We start from the raw sequence: 26569 nt of genomic DNA on the forward strand, positions 1-26569 counted from the left end.
TACTGTTAGTCCTCCCCATAGCCAAGAAGAGAGGAGAATGGCTTCTCCTGCATTGAGTTCCTTCCAGACCAACTGAATTATAGCAGAAACAGCATCTGATACACAATGTATGTCTGCAACTCCAACAGTGTCATCTTTCTAACTTTTTTCTTTCTCTGTATGGTTTTTAAACTTTTTTTTTTTTGCTTGATGAAGAAGCCAGTGGAGCTACAAAGCATGCAATGTGTGCTTTTGGACATTTTGGACTGTCTTTGGGGGCATACCTATGGAGGCTGTCACTATGGGCACCTGCACTTCAAGTTTTACTGGTGCTCCTGAAACCAGTCTTTGTTATTTGCTCTTGTCCTGACTAAGCTCCTTGAATAACTCATGGAAGGGATAAATGAATCTTTGCTTTTGCAATAGTCATTTAGGTTGCAAAAATAATCTCCTGCAAGAAAGCTATGTGCTTTAGCTTTACTGTGTAAGGGTATGAGAACTTCCTCCCTGGGGATTAAAGGCAGCATTTTTCAAGGCCAGAAGGCCATTCCTCCTCTTTGGGTTCATTAATTTCTCTTCTGGCCTCTGGAGCATAAAACATGACAACGGGATGGTAATCCTTCACCTCTGGATTTCTAATGGAATTATAATTGTGCATTCCAAAGGAGGGGAAAGTTCTTATTCTGCTGCCTGTCACTGCACTCCCATCATCACCTGGTTTTGCTGAGTGACTGTGCAGTTGGTCTCCAGAATTCTTTTGCAGCAAAAGCTCTCGGGAATTCAATAAACAAGTCAAATATTCCAGAGAATGCATCATGCAACATTGCTCCACCCTTAGCTGTCATTCTGCCAAGGCCTAAATGTATAACATTGACCTTTAAAATCTCGAGAAAGTGCCTTGAATGAAGAATGCAAACATAAAATATAGGAAAAGAATTTTGACAGCATGAGAGATTGGTTTCTTCAAAATATATTCATTATTCCACAACTTCTCTTTGCAGGGTCATAAACTATGAACACATAGTCTGAGCTATCCTTGGATTTGCTAGAAAATATTTGGAAATGTTCACATTGGTAATTTGTGGTACGTTTAATCAGAAAACAGATCTTTTGCTTTCTGCTGCATGTTATCCACATTCACACATATTATTACTTGTTTAAAAAGCAAAAGAGGAGACATATCTCCAGCAGTACCTGGTAGCTGCTTTACCAGTGGGGTGGTGCATCTAGTCTGGATTTTACGCTGAACTTTTACTATGAAGGTATCCAAGGTGTTAAAACCTAGCCCCAAAATATATTTAGCATCTTAGATAGTGCCTTTAAAGTTCAAACTAAAGTTCAAATTAAAATCCAAAGTGCCTTTGCAACCCCAATGTTATGGGAGTCACCTGCCTCCACTTTATATCCTGTGTTGGGTTAGACAAGTCATATTCACTAACAAATAGTATAACCCAAGACAAGAAAACTGGTTATTGATCTAGATCAGTCCCCCTCCCATTGCCTTCTACTCTCTTGCAGCTTCTCATTGTTCCATATTAATGTATGGGGCCCACAATCAATCTTTGGTTCTAGCTTAAACCTTTTTCTTCTCCAAGCATAATTAATGCATGTAATTAAAAATACATTCTCTTTTCAAAATGGTGATGCAATTTTGGATATTTTAGAACCAATTCATTTTGGTTTTAAAACTTAGATTTATTCTTTTGGTTACAGCACATAGTCCCCAGTGCCAAGGATGGCAATATCAACAGGTCCAGGTGTGATTTTCCTGCCTCTGGAACCCTCTGGGACTGCAAAAGCTTCTTCTTTCCCCCCGCATCTCTCCTGGAGGAGCAGTTTACCCATTTTGTAGGAGAAAGTGCAATGTCGTTCAGAGATGCAGATACAACTATGCAGTGGAGGGTGGCATTCAACCCCAGGGCTGCTTGTAAGAAGAATAAGGCTATTGCTAACAGTGCAGGGAGAAGTGTGATAACTCTTCACAGCAGCAGTGAGGAGCATGAGAGTCTCCAGACACTGCTGAACTGCTTCCCCCCTTAATCTTTCACCTCTGGTTGTGCTGGCTAGGGCTGATCAGATTTGCACTTGAGCAAATCTAGAAGTCAGTGTGTCTATTTTCTCTCTGACTTTAGTTCAAATTAGGTGAGAGTATGAGCAAGGAAGATTCATGTTGGCATTTCATTTGTAGGCTAATAACTGCCCAGCGACGCAGAGGAGGAAGGGGCCAAGCGGCCCCTTTCTCCTCCACCCCACCACCATGGGGTGTCCTTGGGGCTTGAAGCCCCAAGGACACCCCTTTCCAGGCTGCAGGGAAGGGGCCTTTTGCCGCTTCCCCGCAGCCTGGAAAGCGGCGGATCGGGGCCTCAGCGGCTGCCGCTCTAGCCACTGAGGCCCCAATCCGGCTGGGAAAGGGGCAGGTGCATGCCGCCACTTTTCGGCGGTCTGTAACCCGCCAAAGTTTCTTTAGCTGCAGGATGAATAGAATTAAGAAAGCTTTTGAATTCCCTTTCAGCCACAGCTGGTACATCGGTTATTAAAATAGGGCTTGAAGTGGTAATTCAAAAGGGCATTGGTCACAGGAGGAGTGGAGGGAGATTTTGCACATGTTGTATGCTTTTCAGAGATCCCTTCTGTTAATACCTATTGCAATGAACTATTCTTGGAATGTAAAGAATATTTGGGAACAGAGTTATATGAAGAAGAAGGAGGAGGAGAAAGAGAAGGAGAAGAGACAGAAGCAGCTCTTTAAGAAAACAGTGGATACTGTCATAAGGCTCCTTGGATTCTTAAATGTTGGAGAATTCCCACTTCTAGTCCATAGCCATACTTATGTTGACATGACATGAAGAAAGAAAGGGGAAATCCATAGACTGAGAAGACCATATTGTGTAGAGAACAGTTTTGGTTGGATTGCAGGATTGAAATGAGCTATTTTGCAGCCTGAGGCCCTGTTGATAAATCCTCCTTTACACTGTTTATTGCTTCCTTGTCCTTTCTCTTTGGCCACACATGGACTGCAGCATGGTCAGATCTGGACACCAGAGCAATAGATGTAAAAGAAAAAGAGTATGTTGCTTTTACAATAGACCCATTCCAGCTTTAGGCTGATTGTTCCCAATTCACTTCTCAGTCATCTTTGTTCCCCTTGGTTTTAAGGATATGTAAAAACACATTTAAGCCAGAACTAAAAGAAGGAGACCATTTATAATGAGGTTTTTTGAGCTAACAGTTCCAATGTATTGCCTGCACTACTAAATGCTTTGGATTACCTACACTTATAATTTTAACAGTCTTAAAATAATGATTGTTGTCTCTTTTCTATGCTATCATCCCATCTTGCTTCCTCATAAACATGTGTGTGTTGGGGGTAACAGATGGGAATTTCTCACTGCTAGTCCTTTCTTGTAATGGTGGTTATTTCCAACTCACAAAACATTCAGCTGTCAACTCTGATTTATTTTCCAAGCAAATCTGGGTTTAGTTGCCTGTGATGTGGTGGTGCATTTCTACTTCCACTTTCCAACCGTGTGTGTGTGTGTGTGTGTGTGTTTGCACGCACATGTTGTAAAGCCCCCACCCGGCTATGATTCAGCCTGTGAGCCAGCTCTCCTAAGACCCTCTCATCTCCTCTTTCCTTCTTCTAGTTAACAACAGCGCCTGACATTTTGTGGTCTGAAATCTGTGCTTCGGCGTGATAAGGGCTGTGGGAAGGAACACATATTGGAGGCTTGTCCTCTTTCAAGCTTCCTCGTTTTGAACATGCCTCTTCTTCCCTCTGGGGAGGAGAAAGGGGGAAAAAGGAAGCTATTAGAGATAAAGAAACCCCCACTAGGTTCAATCCTGTCCATAAATAATGGATTTTGTATGGGGGTAAAGGCAACTTATGAAGACATCTCCCTTTAAATCAAGCTGGCTCTGGCCTCTCAGTCACACAGCAAGCCCTCCCCTATTTGCTGGGGAAAGGCTCTTCCCCGCCCCTTCTTGCTTCTTTCCCCACTCCCCCTTTACCTCCCTTCCCCCCTTCTTTCCCTCTAATGCAATGGAAAGGCAAGCCAGCGGACTCTTCCTCCAGCAGCATACACCAAGGGCAAGGGAATTCCTTTGCAATCGACAATAGCTCTCTTCCATCGCTTGGGCTGCGACCAGGCAAGGTCAGTCCCGCTGCGGCACCAGCCCCAGCCCCAGCTGCAAAGGGAAGGAGAGGCCCACGGCGGCCATTCGAGAGCTCAACATTGGTGCTGTCCAAGGAGACCTTGGTGCTGAAGCCAAAAGGGAGGAGGGGAGCTGTCCACCCCTCCGTGGTTCTGAAATCCCCCTGGCGCCTCTGCGGTAGCTGTCCATCCTCTTCGTGGTGCTGAATCCTGACTCCGACATCTTTCCAGCTGCAACAGCAGCAGCAGCAGCAGGAGAGGGAGGAAGAAGGGAGTCAAGGGGACCATGGGGGAGAAGGGGAAGAGTAGCCATTGCACCGGTGGCATCTCTTAGGCTTCCTGACCCCCTCCATCTGCCTTCCCTGGTGCTGAAGACGGATTCCGACATCTTTCCAACTGCAACAGCAACAGCAGCAGAAGGAGGACAGGGAGGAGAAAGACAAGCAAAGGGACTATAGAGGCGAAGGGAAAGACCAGCCATCCCATCAAGGGTATCTCTTAGGCTTAAGCTCCATCTCCCTTCCCTTGTTCTGAAGACGGATCCTGACATCTTTCCAGCTGGAACTGCAGCAGCAGCAGCAGCAAGAGAGGAGGAGGAAGACAGGCAAAGGGACTATAGAGGCGAAGGGAAAGAGCAACCATCATCCCACCAAAGGTACCTCTTAGGCTTGCTGACCCTCTCCATCTCCTTTCCCTGGTACTGAAGACGGATCCTGACATCTTTCCAGCGCAGCGGCAGCAGGAAGGGAGGCATGATGGGGGCTAAAGGAAAGAGCAGCCATCCCCTCAAGGGTACCTCTTGGGCCCACTGATCCCTCCACCTCTTTTCCCTGGTGCTGACATTGGACTCTGACATCTTTCCAGCTTGGACGGGAGGAGGAGGAAGGGAGGCGCAAGGGGCCGACGGGGACTGAAGGAAAGAGCAGCCATTGCACCGCCAAGCGCCTCTTGGGCCTTCGGATCCGCCTCTGCTTCGTGGTGCTGGGCCCGGACTCCGACATCTTTCCAGCCTTGCAAGCGCTGCAGGAAGAGGGCAGGGCAGCGGCGGAGGTTAAGGGGAAGAGCAGCCATCAGGCCGGGGGTGGTGGTGGTGGTAGAAGGCACTTCTTGGGTCCGCTGGTTTGCTGCAAGCACAGGAGGAGAGGAGGAGGGAGGGAGGCAAAGGGACTATGGGGGCTGGGGAAAGAGCAGCCATCACACCAGGAGGATCTCTTGGGCCCGTTGATCCTCAGTGGGGCTGAATCCCGATTGCAATATCTTTCCAGTTGCAACTACAGCAATAGGAGAGGAGGAGGAAAGCGGCACAAGGGGACTATGGAGGCTAAAGGAAAGCTCAGCCATCCCACCAAGGGTACCTCTGGGGCCCGCTGATCCGCTCCATCTCTCTCCTGTGGTGCTGGACCCTGATTCCGACATCTTTCCAGTTGCAATCGCAGCAGCAGGAGAGGGAGAAGGAACAGAGGCAAAGGGATTATGGGGTTAAAGGAAAGACCAGCCATCACACCAAGGGTACCTCTGGGGCCTGCTGATCCTCTGTGGCGCTGAACCTTGACTCGCACATCTTTTCAGCTCCAAGCTCAGAAGAAGAGGGAGGAAGAAGGGAGGCACAAGGGGACTATGGAGGCGAAGGGAAAGAGCAGCCATCCCACCAAGGGGGCCTCTTGAGCTGGCTGATCCGTTTTATCTCTCCTCTGTGGGGCTGAACCCTGATTCCGACTTTCCGACATCTTTCCAGCAGTAGGAGCAAGGGGGAGATGGAGGCGCAAGGAAAGAATTATCATTATTATTATTATTGTTATTAAAAGGGGCCTCTTGGGCCCGCTGACCCCCTCCCTTCCTCCCCCTCTCCTTCCGCAGCCATGGAAGAGGAGCTGAAGTGCCCGGTGTGCGGCTCTCTGTTCCGGGAGCCCATCATCCTGCCCTGCTCCCACAATGTCTGCCTGCCTTGCGCCCGCACCATCGCCGTCCAGACCCCGGAGAGCGAGCAGCACTTGCCCTCCCTGCTCCACCCGAGGGGGGCTCCAGGGCCCTCGGGGCCACCGGGACTGCCCTCCTCCTCCTCCTCGGGACCGGCCTCCCTGGACTGTGAGGCTGGGGGGGCTGTCCCCGGAGGGAGCGCGGGCCTCGGAGGGCCAGACCACGCCGACAAGCTCAGCCTCCACAGCGAGACCGACAGCGGCTACGGCTCCTACACGCCCAGCCTCAAGTCCCCCAACGGGGTCCGGGTCCTGCCTTTGGGGCCACCGCCTCCTCCCGGTTCAGGGGCCGGGGTTCTTCCATTGCGGGGCGGCAGCTGTGCCAGTTCCTCGCTGACCTGCCCTCAATGCCACCGCAGCGCCTCCCTGGACCCCCGAGGTCTGCGGGGCTTCCAGCGGAACCGGCTGCTGGAGGCCATCGTCCAGAGGTACCAGGCCGGCAGGGCTGCCTCCTCCTTGACCTCCTCCTCCTCCTCTTCTTCGGCCAAGTGCCAGCTGTGCGACCGGAACCCTCCGGAGCCGGCAGCCGTGGCCTGCGAGCAATGCGAGGTCCTCTACTGCGCCCCGTGCCAGGTCAAGTGCCACCCGGCCAGGGGCCCTTTCGCCAAGCACCGCCTGCTCCCGCCGCCCAGCCAGCAAGGCAGCCCCGCCAGCAGCAGCGGAGGAGGAGCAGGGCCAGGAGCAGGAGCAGGAGGAGCAGCAGGAGCCCCAGGGGCCAAGGTCGGCCCGGGACTGGCCCCCCGCAAGCCCCCGACCTGCGTGGAGCACGAGCTGGAGAACTACAGCATGTACTGCGCCACGTGCCGGAGCCCCGTCTGCTACCAGTGCCTGGAGGAAGGCAAGCACGGCAAGCACGAGGTCAAGGCCCTGGGAGCCATGTGGAAGCAGCACAAGGTCAGCAGCCCCCAGCCCACATGCCCACCCCGCCCCCGCCCTCCAGGCCCTTGGCCTCTGCTCTCTGGAGACCCGGGGAGAACTGAGGATGCTGTCACCCAAAGAATGGGCAGACTGCTTTTCCTGTGGAAGAGACCTCCAAGGACCATCCAGTCCAACCCCATTCTGCCATGCAGGAACCCTCCATCAAAGCATCCCCGACAGAAGGCCATCCAGCCTCTGCTTAAAGAACTCGAAGGAAGGAGACTGCACCACCCTCAGAGGGAGTGTGTTCCATTGTCGAACAGCCCTTACTATCAGGAAGTTCCTCCTAATGTTGAGGTGGAATTTCTTTTCCTGCAGCTTGCATCCATTCTCTGTAGCAGCAGAAAACAAGCTTGCTCCCTCCTCAATATGACATCCCTTCAAATATTTAAACAGGGCTATCATATCACCCCTTAACCATCTCTTCTTCCTACTGAGAGTTGTACTGGGGTCAGTGTCACCCAGGGGTGGGCACCAGAGGTGGGTGGGCTTACTGCTTTGCCCCCACCAGGTTTGTTTGGGATCCAGTATGGCTGCAACCACACCAAAGCACAAATGGAAGGGATGCCCTCCTCCCCAGCCACTACAGCTGAAGAGGGCAGTGCCAGGCCCCCAGAGGTCAGTTTGGACTCCGGCATGTCTGCAGCCATGCCAAAGTCCAAATGGAAGATACAGCCTCCGCAGCCAGCTCCAGGATGTGATGCCTTTTCTCATTCACCCAGCAGCCACAACAGGTATACCATCCCACTGGGTGACACCCCCCCCCCCCCAAATCTGGGGTGTAACCTGTTGTGGTCTACACCCCCTTATTAATGCCATTGCCAGAGGCTAGGACTTGGAGCAATGGATGCAAACTACAGAAAAAGAGATTTCCACCTAAACATTACGAAAAACTTCATAACAGCTGTCCAACAGCGGAATAAAGTGCCTCAGAGAGTGGAGGAGTCTTCTTCTTCGGAGGTTTTGAAACAGAGGCTGGATGGCCATCTATCAGGAGTGCTTTGATACTGTGTTCCTGCATGGTGGGGGGATTGGACTAGATGGCTCTTGGGGTCTCTTCCAACTCTCTGATTCTTGTCCTGAGTATAGATTCTTTATCAGTATTATCAGATGTGTTGGCACTCCCATGTCTTTAATGGCATTTCATGATCTTTGTAGTCAAAGGCTTTGTTATAGTGTATCATGCACATGCTGACTTTCTTTTGGAATTCTTTGATGTGCTCCATTAGCCGTTGTATGTTTGCAATGTGGTCCCTAGTGCCTCTTCCTTTCCTGAATCCTGCTTGAACCTCTGGGATTTCTCTCTCCATGTATGGCTGGAGTCTGTGATGTAGAATTTTGTTTGCTTGAAAGATCAATGCTTTATGGTCCCATAGTTACAGCAGTCTCTTGTGTCACCCTTTGTGTGGATGAGGATGTATATTGATCGCTTCCAATCTGTTGGCCATCATTTTGTTTTCCATATCTGTTGAAATATATTGGTTAGCACTAGAGTTGACTCTGTCAATTTGGATTCAGATTCTTTGAGTCTAAAAGGAAGGCAAAGCCAGGATTTAATTCCCAGCTCAGCCATGAAACCCACAGGTTGACCTTGGGCAAGTCACATGCTCTCAGCTTCAGGGAAAGGCAATGGGAAACCTCCCCTGATAGGGTTACCTTAGTGTCGGCATAAGTTGGAAACAATTTGAAACACAACAACAACAACAACAACAACAACAAACAACAAAGGTTGCCATAGGTCAACCTGAAGTCATATAGCAATATATATATTCTACCTAGGCAGCTCTTAATAATACAGTGTGGACCTTGCCATTTTGGTTGCCTGTGCAATTCACCCTGAGTGAAGTTCTGTCAGCATTTGAGCTACCACATAGAAGTAGCAACATACTTCATAGCAACCTGAAGCAAGGAGTATTGCAGCAGGAAGATAATGGCAGTTCTTTAAGATTCTCAAGGAACTTTGCTTAATAGAGAAGTTGGTGGATTCTTGAAAGTTTTCAGTGGTTTACCTATAGGATTCCTACAACATTTTTAATGCAGTCCATGATAAAACACATGATGTTGACCCATGAGCTGTCCCTGGATTCCATTTCTGTTGTATTGTAAAATAACTTATTTGTGTTAAAAGATGCAGGATAAGAGGATAAGTTTTACTGTTGAACTAAATTGTTTTTGTTTTAGCATTATGTTTTAGGGAGGTAGTCATAGCTGTCATGTAGATGGAGTCCTAGTATGGTGGTGGTATGATTTCTCATGACTGTAGCTATATTTTCAATCCCATTAAAGCAAAATATGATGATCTTGAAATTGATCTGAAAACTAATTAAGCCCATTCATCCTTGCTGCAAGGAAAGGCCAACCAGGTCTTTATTGATTATTCATATTGCACTTTGATGAAGGGCTTTTCATTGCTAAATAATGTATATGTTATACATGGTACAACTCCTATGGGACTATGCCAACCCAGAGATGCACATGTGGGATACTCTGAATGCTTCTTCCTGCAAATCTCCCAGTATGTGAAATGCTGGCATGTCAGAACAGATCTTAGAAGGGCCTTTATGAGCTAACTTGAGCTGGAGAATTTTTAAAAATATATGGATGTATTCCAAAAGATATCCACTTTGTATATTGTGAAATGCTGCAGTCCTCTGAGAGACCTTTCCCATGACACAGTTATAGCATTATTATTCCATTACATGGCTGCATCCTGTGGAAGTTTGGGATGTGTAGTTTGTTGAAGAACCAGGGCTCTCTAGCAGAGAATTCTGTACTGCTTTATAAACATCAGATCTCAAGATTCCATAGGATGGAATCATGGCTCCATAGAATGGAATCATAGTGCTATAATTGTATCATGTGAAATGGCCTTGAGTATTGTGCTGTATGCCTTTTCTAAATGTCTGAGGAAACTTCATAACTGAATGTGGAAGGGCTATTTAAAGTGCAAACAGGCACATGTGTTTCATTTAGCTCAGCATTCTATGATAGTGAGCAGCCTTTTGTGCTATCTAAGTGATCAGGACCTACCATTATGCAGTGAGGCAGCCACCTCAGATAGCAGATGCTGAGAGACAACAGCAGCAGTCCCCTGACTGTCCTTCCTGAGCGTCCCAGCCATTCTCCAAACTGGCCTCCTGGTCTTTGGTGTTGTGAGGGATGCTACTCCGTCATCAGCACTGGAACAAGATATAACCAGTAGACCAGTTGGTTTCTATGGGTTGTATCTAACACTGGACATCCACTGGTGGGACAAGAAAAGTGAAATCTTCCCTTCCCACAGCAAACCATTCTGTACCCACAAAACCTCCTATGGAAGGTTGCCTAAACCCCAGAGCTGGTTTTTGGCTGGTTCTGGGAGCTTGAAAAAGGGAAGAAGGAAGTTCCATAAAGCAGGTGCTGTTCTGCCAGTGCGATGTTGGGTCTAGGTCTATATGTGGAGTGAGGGAAGGCCTCCATCTTGCCCTGCATCTCAGGGAGGTATAAGTCTTGGACTGATCAGGAATTTGGAAATATTTGTGTCTTATCTCCCTCTGTTTTTGTTGTTTTTGTTGTTTGTCTTTAGAAATAGCACCCCTTCTTTCCTGGGTGAGTGGATGGGGCTAGAATAGAGATAAATGTTCATTTCCATCATATAAAAGTAAAACCATACAAAAGCACGCAAAGAGATCTTGTAGCACCTTTGATACTAACAGAATGAGAGAAGTTGGTATCATGAGCTTTCATAGACTTGAGTCTACTTCATCAGATGCATGTAAGGCCACTAGATGTACCCTTATACATGCACTGTTTATTAATCAAAATACATTAGTTTAATGGTAGCCTAACTAGATGTCTTTTTATTGTAGAATTGCAAGTGTTCTGTAAACACATCAGTACTCTTGCACATAGGCAGAATTTTCCAGGATATTCCCCAGTATGAATCCAGCTGAAATGAGTGGGACACACACTGGAGAATGTTTCTTGCATTGGTGAATTTTATGTCTTTCATAAAACACATAAAGAGTTTGATTTCAACACATCAGAATTATTCTTAGTGCTGTCAGTCAAAAGGCATTGTTCACCTATTCCCATTTTCCTTCCTAAATGGAGAGTGTGTGAGAGTGCATGAACATGTGTGTGTATGTGTGTTGTGTTGGGAAAAGACAATGTGAGAAACAATGGGAAAATACAGAATGTTACAAATGGAAGGTGCTGTGTGGAATCCCCTAAAAGTTTGTGAATAAATAGTGCAAATGTTCAAGAAAAGCCTCATCTGGAAGCCACAGAAGCCGCAATTTCTCAATTCCATTCACCCCATTTACAACAGGGATATAATAATAGTGACCAGGATTGTTGTAAAGCTTTACCATCAGGCAAAGTGAGGCAACTGCCTCAGGCAGCAGATACAGTTGGATATAGCAGCAAGCCCATGTTGTTCCTGCTCATTCTCACCCCACACCATCCCTACCTAGGCATTTCTCTTTCTTGAAGGGCAAAGCTGTGTGTGCCATGCCATTGCTCCTGCACCCCTTGTTGTTTTCATTCTTGATTCAGTTGCCAGTCCAGCCACCTCTGGTACAGTGAATAGAACAAAGGGCTCCATCTTGTCATATGTCAGCCTAGGACAATTACTAATGTATGCAAAACACCATTAATGCTTGAAAGCACTACATAAATGTCAGAGCCAGCCTGACCATGAGTAATAATGAATCAGGCACTTCAGGCAACAGATCCTGAAAGTGCTGAAGGGCCTGAATGTGGAATGTGTGGGAGACTGAGTTCTGTGTAACACATGACCTGTCCTGAGCCCAGTATGCTAGTCTGCTACCCTCAGACCCAGCAGGGGATACTGTGCCCTTCACTAGTATTGATAATAATAATAATAATAAGTTTTATTTATATACCGCTATTCCAAAGATCATAGCAGTGAACAGCAAGTAAGCTAATTTGCCCCCAACAGTCTGGGTACTCATTTTAGCGACCTCGGAAGGATGCAAGCCTGAGTCGAGCTTGGGCCCTTTTGCTGGTCTTGAACTCGCAACCTTGTGGTTTTCAGTGAATGGCTGCAGTACAGGCATTTAACCACTGCACCACCAGGGCTCCCTAAAAAATTCAGCTGCAGGTCCACTTGGCTTTCAGACATGGAATTGGAACAGGAAAGCCAACTTGTTTTTCTCCACAAGTAGCAGAATAGGTGTATAATAATAATTCCACTCTGGAGTTTAGTTTCTTCTTTAAAGGAGCTTTCCAATATCCTGAAATCTGTCCCCAGATTCAGCACCTGGAAATGGACTCACTTTGCCTCAGTTACATCAGAGCCATCAGTTGCCACTCGGGGGCTTGGAACGCATTGGCAAATAATCACATGACAGAATCCATATGGTTGTTGAAGAATTCATATGATTGTTGTTGCTGTGTGCCTTCACGTTGTTTCCAATTTATAGTGACCCTAAGGTGAACCTCTCCTGGGGTTTTCTTGGCAAGATTTTTTCAGAGGAGGTTTGCCATTGCCTTCCCCTGAGGCTGAGAGCATGTGGCTTGGCCAAGGTCACCTAGTAGATTTCCATGAAATGACATCTGTAGTTTAGGGAAAATAGCATTTGAGAAGTCACCAAGCATTAAAATTACACCTAGGGTAATGGTAAATTTAGAGACAGCATGGTATAGTGGTTTGAGCATTGGACTATAACTCATGAGATAAGGAATCAGCCCAGGAAGCACACTGGGTGACCTTGGGTGAGTCACATACTCTCAGTCCCAGAAAACCTCATGACAGGTTCACCTTAGGGTTGCCATTAGTTGGAAATGATTTGAAGGTACACAACAACAAAATGGCAAATTTAAAACAGTCTTTTAAAATGTCTGACATAAAATGTTGAGGCAACATTTCAAACAAGGCCACTATTTTAATTATAAAATTGGATATATGAGGTCAGTGTAACTTGCTGTTTTGTTCTTCTGTTCTTCCAGAGATGTGTGCGGTTTTCTCCAATGCTCTTTCATCACTTTGTTGTAAATAATGGAGAGAGAGGCTAGAAAATTAAACATACAGTTAACTAATTTTTGTGATCATAGTTATTATCTTGTGCTCTTCTAAGTGTTAATTACTAGTGTTAATTACAATTATCCTTCGACAATATCCTTGGCGGGGTATAAATGAAGCATCAACAAGCCATCATCCTAATTCTTTTGCAAGTAAACTGCATGTTCAAATCATATATCTGAAACTGGCTGCAGCAGCTTTTATGCATGCTGTTGTTCTCTGTAATTTACAGCCATCTCATCCTAATGACTAAATCATAAATTAAAATGCCACTGCTGAAATTGGGCTGCACATTTCATCAGGTTTTATGAGTCCCTACACGGATATGGCCGTGGGAGGCAGTAGGAGGTGGAGAAGAACACTCACTCATCGTGAGCATATGCTAGTCACCACTATTTTGCAAACAGATTCCTCCTCCTGCCCATATGTCTGGGAAGCCAGCCTTTTTGTCATGCTTAAATAATCCTTTGAAGAAAGTGGAAGCCATTTACTAAGCAGATCTAGTGCCATGACACCAAATGGTGGAGTTTAGCTATGTAAATTAAACAAGAAATATGTGGTCTAAATGATCATGAGAAAACCTCTGACACTTCCGAGATATTCAACAAAGTTTGTGTCCTAGAACCATCTTAGTTATGAGGAATATTATAATAGCATGCTTTCTACTTTTGAATACTTTCACCTGAATGATATAGACCGGGAAGTGTGACTCTTGTGGCCAGCAGGCTACTTACAGCTTCAAGGCCATTGGTAAGGCCCATGGAGCCCTTTCCCCAAAACTTTTAATTAAAAAAACAATCAATGGTTCCTCATTTTTGTTTGAAGGGATGAAAGAGAAGATTCCTTTCTAAAAGTATATCCCTGCATAACAAAAACCGAGCTCCTCTGCTCTAAAATGGAACATGTATATGATTCCACAGTAAAGCACCATTCCAGAGAAGAAAGATACTGAACATTTGGAGAACCTAAAGAGTTAAGATAGTTGGCAGGAAAGGTAGGGAAGCAGATGACAAAGATGAAAGAAACCATGCCACAATGAGATGTTTGTAAAAATTATACCACATATGAAAAACTGTGGATAAAGATGATTTTCTCTCTCTTTTTTATAATACTAGATTACCTATATTTGCTGGAAGTAGATTCATACCAAACAAAAGAAAGTAGCTTTTCTTCTTTATGCAATGCACGCAGCATCTCTTCTTCTTTGTTGCTATCTTATTCGATCAAGTTGACGTTGATTTATGGTAAATCTATGAATGAATGATATTCATAAATCCCATTCATCAACAGCCCCTCTCATATTTTGCAAACTCATTTTATTGAGTCAATCCATCTGTCATATGGTATTCATCTTTTCCTGGTGCCTTCAGCTTTACTGAGCATTATCTCCCTTTTCAGGGAGTCATGTCATCTCATGATACATCCAAAGTACACTAGCCTCAATTTAGCCATTTTAGCTTCTAGTGAGAGTTTAGGCTTGATTTGCCCTTAAACCAACTTATCTATCTTTCTCACAATCCATAGTACATTATCTGTAGAACACTTCTCCAGCACCACATTTCAGATGAGGTGATTATCTTCCTCTCAGATTTTACAACCATAATGAAAATTAGAATTATTAAGGTGTGGTTTATTCTGGTGTTAGTATTCAGAGATATATCTTTACACTTGAAGATTTTGTCTAGTTATTTGTTCCTTCATACCTGCCCTTCCTTTCTAAAACTGTAAACTCTTCATTAAAAGGTTCTACTTTGAAGGAGTCTGTCATCCTCTCTTTTTTGAATAATCCTTTAGTGAGAAGTTGAAGGCTTTCATCCTTTAGTGCATTGCTTCCTTCGTCTTTTAACTTTGTCCTTATCATATACAGTCGTCCCTCTGTTTGTGCGGACTTCGAATCTGCATCCCTCGATTATGCATGGGGGGCAAATGGAGGGACATAAAGCGGGGTGCATGCCTGCAGCCTGTATCCATGGCTGTCCACAGGGGCATGCCACCATTCAAGCCAATTTTAATTTTAAAAATAATTTTAATTTTTTTTAAAAAAATAATTTTAATTCTTTTTGATTTTTTAAAAATTGCATATTACTAAATTTTCAGTTTAACCACATAAAACTATGTACATGTAAATACATTTAGGATGTGCATATGATATTGTAATTTAAAGGTATAATTTTAATTTTGCGAGTTGTTTATGTCACAACTGTTACCATAATATTTAGTAATATACATGAATTACAATTTATCAGCAACATAAATAAAATAAACATTACTAAGGATTCTGTTTGGTGTGGTAGGAGAGGAGGTCAGTGGAGGGAGTGATACCATGAGTTACCGCACCAAGTGTTGCCAGCCCTAAGGATGCCACTAAAGGCATGTATATGTGTCTTCAGGCTGCCTGTCAACTTATGGTGACCTTATGAATTTCATTGGGTTTTCTAAGGCAAGGAATACTCAGAGGAGGTTTTACCAGTTCCTTCCCCTGAAATATAGCCTATAGCACCTAATATTCATTGGCTGTCTCCTATCCAAGTGTTAACCAAGTTATTTTCCCACAAGGGTGGAAATTCCACAAGTGCCTTTCTTCTTCCCTGGCAATAAAAATATAACAGTAACAATGAAATACTTGCTGCCATTTATGATATTCCAAATCTGCACACTGAAGGTAGCTACCTCACACTATCCATTGGTTGGGCTGGCTTTGATAAGAATAGTTAATACATCTTGCCCTCCCTAACCACAGGCTTGCCATCCATGGATTTAAGCATCTGCAGCCAGCAAGCCCCATTGCCACTAATGGTCGTATGTGCACTTAAAACTAGTGGGACTTGAGGTCCCACATTTTTTTTTCATCTGGGGAGCAGCAATATGGAGGCCATGTGGATATTAAGGGTCCACTGTACTCCACAAAACTGAGATTGTGTTGCCTTGTTGTTAAAGGAGTCCAAGGAAATCTGCACTCCTTAATGAAGAAACTTGCTTTTGGGGTGTCAATAGTTAATCAGGGATACATGAGACGAGCAGCAGGACAGGAAGACTTGCACTCTGGCAACTTTTTCTTAGCTTTGTACTTGCCTGCAGTCTAACACAGTGAAGCATGTTCAGCCAGTGAATGAATTCTATGATTGTATTTGGATGTTTAATCCAAAGGTAAGGAAAATTGTATATTCACAAAACTGGGGTTTGTGGTAGCTGAGGCTTAGAAATTAGTTATTACACAAGCAATTGGCAGGATACATCCCTAACCAGCCTGTAAAGTGCTTTGAGGAATTGTAGTCCAACACATCTGGAGGACAAAACAATGGATATTTGGGGCAAACTGTTCAGGGCAAACCAGAGGGCCTACTTTCCTGCTTTGTTTGTGAGCTTAATCTTTTGAGAGGTATCAGATTTGTATGGACTCTGTTGGAAACAGAATGCTAGACTTTATGAATACCTGAATATTTGTCTGATCTGGCAAAGCATAAATCCAGCATTTGCCTTCCCAAAACCAGCTCTCAATGTATTTAGGAGTGAATATCTCAGCCTTACAAAACATGATAGTCCTGAAATCTCCCATGCTCAGCAATTTGTAATCTACAGTCAGCAATTAGATCAAGTAAGGCCAGGAAATCAATACTAATCTGTTGCAGCTATTGCACACAGAATAAACAATGCACTCTTTATCTGAGGAGGAACAGTAAAATTAATGCTTATTTGTAGAATTGCTACAGACACTACCCTAGCATGCTATGCTATTGACAGAGTCAGCTGTAAGTGGTTTTAAAGTATCTTGGAAAAGTAGCCACAATCAGGAAATTATTCATGCTTTTCCTGAGTGTCATTTACAATATGATAATTTGGTTTCAAAAAAATTCCATCCAGTATATTGTGAAAGGTGATTAATGACAAAATATTGTGAAAGACTTTATGAGAAAATGTTTAACATGGTTTACAAAGCTATAGTTAGCTGTTTAACTATTTTTTTTAATAGGACGCCAGTATATGTACCTAGCTTTGCATGGCTTAGAAATGACAGTTTCCATCCCCATCTCAGTGCTCTTTCTCTCCCCTTACTTACCTAGGTGACCTTTATCTTTTTCAACCCATGCAGCTAGGTGATCTTTCCCATCTCTTCCCCACCTTTTAATATTTTTCTTTCTCATTTGATCCTAGGACCTCCCCCCTCCCTCCTAACCAGAAAGAAGGACCTTTTCCGTTTTCCTCACCCTAATGTTGAAACGTTCAGCCAATTCTCCCAGTTTGTTGCTTTCCTTATTGTCCCTCTGACCACATTGCCTATTACACATGGCAAACCTGACTGCCATTTCCTATATACTGGTTGGGGAAGCCTGCCACCTAGTGACTGAAAATAGTACTCCTGGCAGTGGGCAGTTTTAAAATAGCTGAAGATTTCCAGAATATATTCAGCCTTGTCTGACACATAGACCATGTAACTGTGCCATTGACCTAATCCTTAAGACTAAGATAGCTGCGGCATGCTTCTGCTCCTTGTCAGAGCCTGAACTCACTGCCTTTCTGAACTTAATGATAAGATACGTAAGTGAGTTAAGCTATTTGCCTTTCCTGCTACCAAATGCATGTTCTCTGTCAAAAGGAAATTGGGTGAAATGCACCTATATTACACTGGCCTTTGGGCAAAAATGGACTGTGGTATTCACCTGTGTTTTACACCACAGGACAATACTTTGTAGAAATCAACTTTTTAAAAATAACTAAAATGTGAGCATTAATTTTTTTTAATTACTTTAAAAATAGTAACTATATCAGTAACTACTTTTGGCTCTTGTAATAGGAACGAACACTAAAAAAATAACATTCCAGTCTCTGGCAGCTGCACACTATCTACAAAATTAAACAAACCTATTGCTTAGTTTAGTAATGATACTTTAAAATGTGGGAAATTGTTATCTTATTGATCTATTGTGGATATATCTTGGTATCTGCTGGAGTTTGGTTCTGGGACACCCACCTCCCCACCCCTACAGAAAACAAAATATTTGGATTCTCAAGTCCCATTAAATACAATGGTGTAGTGAGATGGTGTCCCTTACATAAAATAGCAAAATCAAGGTTTGCTTTTGGGAATTTATATCTTTTTGGAATATTTTCAAGGTTTGCATGGTTGAATCCATGGATAAAGAATCCATGGACATGGAGGGCCCATTGTAATTATCTCATGCTGAACAATGGACTGTATTCATAATGTTCTAAAAATAACAGATTATAAGATCAGAGCCAGTCTGGCATCTTTTCTCTTTGCTGAAATAACTCTCTCAATCTCTTTCACACACACACAAACACTTCCTCTCTCTGCTCCTCTCCAGCAGCATATTCATTCCCCTCTTTCTTATTCATTAGATGTAAATGTATTAATATTTTCTACTTTAATAAAAAATGCACATCATAAATTGATTACCTAAACACTGATTCAACTTTATAGGGGCAAAGTGACATGTATAGATATCTATAACATCAAAGCCTGGGCAACAGAAATTTTTTCATTGCCTTGAGACTGGCTGATTGAGAACTAAAAGGGGGTGGGATGAGCAGGTGTTTAACTCCTTTCTGCCATCCTCTTCTAAATCAAATCACCCTGGCCTAGCAAGTTTTTTTCCCTACAGAGAGTCAAATGCATGTCAAATAGTTGCTCCTGGAATAGCTTTGCAGGCTAAATGAAAGCCTGCCAAAATAAAAGTATATGTGTTTGCTTGGAAAATGTAGTTTGGTTTCAAACCTTGAATGTTACATTAATGCTAACAAGAAACAATTTAACACAAATTAATAAGTCCATGTGCCAAAATCCTAAAGGAAAAATTGATGTTTTGCAAAGTTCTGTTGAGAACGATTCTGACTAATAGCACAATCCTATACATGTTTGCTAAGAAGTAAATCTTCACTGTTTTCAAGGAACCTGTCTTCAAAATAAGCACATCTAGAATGCAACCCTAAATGCATTTACCTGGAAAGAAGCCTTGCTGAATATATTGGGACAAATGTCCAAGTAGATTGCATAGGATGCTACTGGTGGCAAAACCTTGTGTATCTATAAGTGTGCCACAGTGTGACCCCACACTGTGTGTCCCCACAAATGATATATGATCATTTGATTCACATTTTTTTAAAAGGGATGGAGTAAAGTGACAGCAAAGAGCAGAAGTCACAAGGGAAGAATAAAAAAGGGAAAGGGGAGGGGGCAGGAACTTCTAGCACTTTTAAGACTATCATATTTTAACATGAGCTTTGGCGGATTTTAGATCCACTTTAGATCAAATGCACTGATGAAGTGATAGTAAAGTCACAGGTATTTGAGCACTGTTACATGGGTGTTGGGGACAAGGTATAATAGGGTACAGAAAGTGCAATTTGTGACCCTGTAGGCCTTGAAAATGTTGTGCAAGATGACATAGGTTTGTCAAGTAAATATGTATTGCTCCTGGGGTGCAAGAAACAAAACACATTTACCTGAAAATTCACTCCCTTGAAGTTATATGTGTAACTGGTATAACCAGTGATGCAAACTTAATTAAGATATTAATATATGTAGCCTGACAAGAAATCCTTTTCTCTGTTCATACTTCTAGATTGCAATTTGTGAATATGTCACAAGACAGCAGTTTTTCCCCTCAGTCTTCCTTTGAATTTTGTATGCGTGTGTTCTAAAGCAGCTACTTAGAGGTCAGAAGCTGAATGTCCAGGAAAGCTGGTTTTAAAATATTTTAAGTTACTTAAGAAGAGTGTTAAATATTCCTATTCCTAATGTCAGATTTTGAAGCAACATGGTGGCCTAGTGGTTAAGACATTGACTCTGATGACTGCAAGGTTGCCAGTTCAAGACGCAAGTGCCACAAGATGGAGGGAGGTCCCATCACTAGTCCCAGCTTCTGCCAACCTAGCAGTGTGAAAGCATGTAAAAGTGCAAGGAGATACGAAGGGAATAGCATTCTGTGCAGTCACGCTGGCCACATAATTACACAGTTGTCTTTGATAATGCAGGCTCTTCGGTTTAGTAATGGAGATGAACACTTTTCCCTGCAGTCAGACATGACTAGACAAACCTGTCAAAGGGGAAACCTTTACCTTCTACTTAATGACAGATTTGCGTCCATTTATCGTCTTGCATAGAGGACCTCCTTTTGTAATAAATAAAAATGAAAGCCTGGAATCTCAATCAATATTGGCTTAACAGATACTGGGTAGCTAGTGTGCTGTAGTGGTTTGAGTGTTGAACTACAACTCTGGAGACAGAGATTAAATTCCTAGCTCAGCCATGAAACCCACTGGGTGACCTTGGGCAAGTCACATCTTCGCAGCGGAAGGCAATCACAAACCTCCTCTGAACAAATCTTGCCAAGAAAACCCCATGATAGAGTCACCTCACCATATATAGGAAACAACTTGAAGGTACACAACTCACACACACGGCATCCCTAGAACTCAGATCAACCCCAATCCTAATGTAAAGAACAGAGCAATCTTGTGGTAATCAAAAGATTCAACAGTAGAGAAATCCACACTTGACAAGCTCTGTTAGTTTATGATGGCCAGACCAGATGGTGAATGTGAGTGCGTGTTTTCTAACCCATCCAGCCAGAGCTTGGACAAAATAATATTTTCTACAGCTCATAGAATCTGTTGGCAGTTGGGAGATTCTGAGAGTGGTACCCCACCAAAAAGAAGTCTAATTGTAATCCCAAAAAGTTTCTTGTGCAAGATCAGCATCCCCCAACCTCTTGAGACTAATGGAAGAGGAAATGAATAAAACATCTTGATGGCTGATTTATCTTTTCAGCTGTTCTAGGAACATGTTGAAAGACCTTTGCAGGACACCACTGACATGCCCCCAGAACGCCCTGTTTTCAGTCCCAATGGCTGAGAGTGGACCACTGAATCTGTGGCATTTACATCAGTAAATTGATTTACCATTCATTCATCGGTTGATTCAGTTAGTCTACTGTAGCTGGGATTAGCAACTGGATTCATAACAACGTTTGCAGATTTTCCCCAGTGTACTGGTTATGTTTCCTCCTCTTCTAGGGAAGGCCTCTAGCAACAGATATCCCTCACTGTTTGTAGGTTTTTTCTCTTCCTCTAGATAGAGGATGCCCCTACATAGCATCCAGCTCAGCTGCCTTCCCAATGAATTTGGGATTGCTCCTTTACGATGACTACAGGACCCCAAAAAATCCTGCATAAAAGTCCTGCATAAAAAGAGTTCAGAAAGGTGATTGATTATAGCTAGATTTTTAATTTCTTTCCTTTAAATAAAATCTCAGTTGTAGCAAATGTTAAGAGTGCTTGACTTAGAAAGTGAGTATTTTTAGGCATCAATTATAAAGGACAAAGATGGTTTTATATTCTGTATTACTGGATCTTTTCTTTTTTTCAGGCACAACTGTCTCAGGCTTTGAATGGCATTTCAGATAAAGCAAAAGAAGCAAAAGAATTTCTGGTACAACTAAAAAATATTTTACAGCAGATTCAGGTAATAATTCCAGAATTCTAGCTCTTTTGGATTTTATACATATTTTTGAAGGGATGTTGATAACCACACAGATAGACTAAACATAGAGTCAGCATAGTATGGTGGTTTAAGTATTGGACTAGGGCTCAAGGAGGCCAGAGTTCAAATCATTGCTCAACCACAGAAACCCGATGGGTGACTTTGGGCAGGTCAGACACTCTCAACCTCAGAGAGAGGCAATGGTATACCTCCTCTAAACAAATATTGCCAAGAAAACCCATGATAGGTTCACCTTAGGGTCATTGTAAATTGTAAGCAACTTGAATATAGTACATACAACAACAGGACTAAGCATACATTGTAGTTCTTTGAGATCTGCACAACTCATACAAATTGGTCTTGCAACCTATGCAGAGCCACAGTCTGAATATTCTAAGGCTGACGAATTTTGTTAGTAGCCCTAGCCTCTCTCCCCAGCATGCCTAGGACAGCAGGTCTCCTCTCATTTCCCTCAATCCCTTTTCATCTGCCAAACAAACAGCTTCAATAGGAGCATTTTTATCTTTATTTTCAACTGGCAGAGTGATTGCATATATGGTATAAAGTTTGTAAACAGAGTGTATTATTTTATTGTGTTTAGTTGTTTATGTTTGATTTTATTTCCTTATGGAAATGTTTTTTACTCCATTGACAGCCGATGAATTTTATGGCCCCAAAGGTGCAGTTTAAATAACACGCCACCTGGGAGAGGAAAAAAAGCCTCTCAGATAGTCATTCTGAGCCTCTCTCTCTCTCTCTCTCTCTTTTTTTTTTTTTTGCCTTGGGGAATCTGACAAATTATAGTCCTGTTCCATTGGCCTGGGATTCACCCAACATATCATAAGTCTTCACAGCTATCGGCTTAAATTGCTCTTGGCTGTGTAGAATGTGGTTCAACTAATTCAGCAGCTACAAACCCTTTCCCCGGAAATGGCAGTATTGGTTTGCAAGGGCAAAGCAATGATTCCAGTCTTGCTCTTCTCCACTCAATGAATGACTGTTTCAGGATTGGCAGCATTGGGCTGCCAGGGAGAGACAAACATCCAGTTCTTGTGCAAAGAGTCTGGATGACATGCAGAATGTTCAGCACCAGAACTGGGGTTTAACACCCTTAATATGAATTTTAAAAAAACTTACTCTTACCCCAGAACTTCTGGGAAAATATGGAATCCTGAATTTTAAGAACAATTTAGTTGAAAAAGTCAACAGTACTTTTTATTGCATGTGCATTTATAAAACTGTGTATACCATGTAACTGTGTTAGAATGCCATGTCACTGAGCAACTTTCTAGCATATAGTCAGCCCTCCATATCCATGGACTCCTTATCCATGGGTTCAACCATCACAATTTGAAAACATTATATATATATATATATATATATATATTCCAAAAAAACAAATCTTGATTCTGCTATTTTATATAAGGGGCCCTATTTTACTGTGCCATTGGGTTTGGTTCCAGGATCCCCCGTGGATACCAAAATCTGAGGATGCTCAAGTCCCGTTAAATACAATGGTATAGTAAAATGGTGTCCCTTAAATAAAATGAAAAAAGGAGGGTTTGCTTTTTGGAATCCATACATTTCAAAATTATTTTCAAATCTTGGATGCTTGAATCCATGGATAAAAATCCGTGGATATGAAAGGATGACTGTATAATGGTACTTGAGCATCCATGTATTTTGGTGTCCACGAGGGTCCTGGAACCAAACCCAAGCAGATACCAAGGTCCCACTATTCCTTTTTACACATGACTGATGACAAGCCAACAAATTCATGTGTCTAGGGCTAGATACTATTTCCAATCTATGTCAGTTTTGCATTTATTTGCCCATGCGTCCATCCTGTCCAGTTTAAAAAAATAAAAAATAAAAAATTTACCAAAAATTTCATTGATTTTTTAAAATACACTTCGCCCAACATATGAGGGTTTTTCCACACAATTTTTGACTGGACAATTGCCCCAAAAATTTGGAGAAGAATACAATCTGAAAAACAGTCACTATTCTTAGATTTTTGTGGATTTTTTGGGCTATGAGGCCATGTTCTAGAAGAGTTTATTCCTGATGTTTCTCCAGCAGCTATGGCTGGCGTCTTCATCTTTCTCTGAAGATGCCAGCCACAGTTGCTGGTGAAACATCAGGAACAAACTCTTCTAGAACATAGGTGCATATCCCGAAAAACCCACAAAAAACTATGGATGCCGGCTGTGATAGCCTTTGACTTCACAGTCCCTATTCTGATCTGTAGATTAATATGGAAAGTGCAAAACAAATTAGTTACGATAATTAAAAATGCCAACAATGTTTACAACAACAAAAACAAATCACCCCCATCTCCCAACACAGAAGCAAAAGGAAAAAAATTGACCTCATCTAAAACTGTGGGTTCTGGGAGCTTTCATGCCAAAACATAACTCTTTCAAACTGTGCCTCACACCTGCTTAACCCCTACCATGCATTTCCTCCCTGAGGTGCCCTAGCCTGTCCTCAGAATATGCATATCCTTGAAAGTTTGAGCACCTACTTTAAGATGGTCTAAGTAACAAATTACCCTCAGGTAGTCCCAGCATATCTGAAGAGTATGAGGTTAGGGTTGGATGATTCAGAATTTATCAGTCCACCAGAATAATTCTCATAGACATGTTAAAGTGAGCTGTTCTTAATACTGAATTACATAGACTTGTGATCTGCTGAGCTTTTTAGAAAAGAACAACATCACAAAATGTTAGTAGCATTTTGAATAAACAAGCCTTTCTGCTGTAGAAATATATGTTACTTCTTCCTCCCATAAGGAAAATGGCTTGGATTATGAAGCCTGTCTAGTGGCTCAGTGCGATGCCTTGGTTGATGCTTTGACACGTCAGAAGGCAAAACTGCTCACAAAAGTTACAAAAGAGCGTGAGCACAAGCTAAAGGTAAGTGCAAATCTCATTCAACACCATCTGCCTCTAAACAATCATAGAGTCATTAGGGCTCCAAGGGTCATCTAATCTGACCCCCATCACTACAGGAATCCACCACTAAAGTGTCCTTATGGGGGCAAGCATCCAACCTCTGTTTAAAAGTCTTGTGTGAAAGACGTTTTCCTTTGAGAATCATTACACAACAGGAAAAATTACATGCTGTCTTGGTGAATGTTTCCAAAAGTTCACATTTGCTGAAAACATGTGGTGCACTTGCAGTGGAAGACTAGTGGCTGGAAAAAGATGTTGCTTGGTGATTCCCCACCTCTCTACAATGCCTAGCCAAGCTTTCTATCCTTTATTACAGTATTTATCTCAGAGGATACTAATTTGAAGTGGCCTGAAAGACATTTGCAGGGAAGGATGTGTGGAGGCAAAGGACGATTCATACTCTGGCTAATTTCCTTCTCCAAATGCCCCCAGCCCACACATGAGTCCTGAAGGAGAAATATGGGGTTATGTCCCTTACATTTAGTTCCAGCCTGAGTATAGCTGTGAGGGAAGAAGGCCCAATTGTTCTAAGAAAAGATCCATGTGATCTGATGCATATGACATAAATGTTACAAATGCATAAGACACAATTGTTACTAATATGCTAGAGTGAGTATTTTCTCTTCTTTCTCTGCCTAATCTATCAGGAAGAGTTCTCCCATTTCGCTGAAAGCAAATGGCCAAATCCTGGAATTTTTAATTGCATGAGTACTGATTCTTTATTTGCAGACATGCTTTACTAAGGGCAAATGGAGATTCAAAACACATCTGACTTACAGGACTTACGGTTTCTTCCCCTGACAGCTTGCCAATACTGCAGTGACCCTAGGCAAGCTGTGTCTGTTCTAGTCCAAATGTATTGCAGGCTTACTTCCTTAATCCACTCTCCTTGCTAAACCCCAAAAGAAGAAGAAATAGATGAAGGAGTGTGTCTAGTCCAAAACTCATTTTGGCTATTCACCCAACCATGAAGACCTGCTTGGATTTATATGGGACTGCTTCTGTCCACACTGATTGGTCTGGTCTCTGATGAAAACATCCAGGAACAGAATAGAGGTGGACAACCTGCAGTTTATGAAAGCTTCTTATTAGCTTGTAAGAGAAAGCCATAGGAAGGAAGTTGCCTTATACTGAACTGATCTATTGTCAACTATATTTTCTCACCCAACCTGGAAATCCCAAGTATTCCCAGATCTCCCCTCTAAGTATTAACCAGGCCTGAGCCTACTTAGCTCCCCAAATCAGAAGAGACTGAATATAGGCAAGGTGGCACAGTGGCTACCTTGGTTTTGCTGCTGAAGTTGGGATACTAATCTAGGTTGAGACACTGGAGTCTTCAGCCTTCATTTGCTAAAGCACTGGAGCTACTAGTATTGTGTTGCTAATAAGTGAGCACATAGCGTAGTATCGTTTTAGTGCATCTCATTTCTGCTGTTCCTCATGAAATGATTTCCTTGGACATTGAGAGAATCATCCACTCCGTATGGAATTTTTTCTTCCTTAGGTTGTATGGGATCAGATAAATCACTGTACTTTGAAACTGCGTCAGTCTACAGGACTTATGGAATATTGTCTTGAAGTAATCAAAGAAAATGACCCTTCTGGGTTTTTACAGGTATGATATCTTCTGATTTTGTGGTATAACATGCTGCATTCTTCAAAGGATTATAATATCTTTAAAATGCTGTTGGTTTTTTCTCACACAGATAGAACTGGGAATAGGAATTCAACCTGTGTTAGATGGAATTATGTTCCCTCTGAAAACACAGGTTCACAGTTTGGGGATACTCCTAGATTCAGCTCTGAGCCTGAGCCCATATAGAACACATTACAGTTATCCAAACAGGATGTAACCAAGGCATGTACCTCCATGGCCAGATCAGATTTCTCTAGGAAAGGGAGTATTTAACTGTGCAAAAGCACTACTGGTTTCAACAATGATCAGGAGTGCTTTTACATAGCTAAAGCTAGTGTGCCAACTGTGCCCATTCATGGACAAGTCGGATCTAGCTGTGGTGGTACATGCCTTAGTTATGTCCTGTTTGGATTACCGTAATATGTTC

At 43.0% G+C, this 26569-nt stretch overlaps 1 protein-coding gene across 3 annotated transcripts in view; it reads left to right on the forward strand.

Annotated features, from left to right (window-relative positions):
* The first annotated feature begins 4041 nt into the window (after positions 1 to 4041).
* Positions 4042 to 26569, forward strand: part of TRIM67 (tripartite motif containing 67) — a 53179-nt gene continuing 30651 nt past the window's right edge. For all 3 annotated transcript variants that reach the window (XM_089529957.1, XM_089529958.1, XM_089529959.1), the window contains exons 1-4: positions 4042 to 7000; positions 21436 to 21531; positions 24345 to 24467; positions 26011 to 26121. In XM_089529957.1, coding sequence (XP_089386083.1) covers positions 5990 to 7000; positions 21436 to 21531; positions 24345 to 24467; positions 26011 to 26121 — 1341 coding nt within the window. In that variant the 5' untranslated portion in view covers positions 4042 to 5989. The remainder of the gene's footprint in view (positions 7001 to 21435; positions 21532 to 24344; positions 24468 to 26010; positions 26122 to 26569) is intronic.

The sequence above is a fragment of the Sceloporus occidentalis genome, unplaced genomic scaffold, assembly GCF_023333645.1.
Source record: "Sceloporus occidentalis isolate IW3139 unplaced genomic scaffold, rSceOcc1.0.p SCAF_6, whole genome shotgun sequence".
Classification (NCBI taxonomy): domain Eukaryota; kingdom Metazoa; phylum Chordata; class Lepidosauria; order Squamata; family Phrynosomatidae; genus Sceloporus; species Sceloporus occidentalis.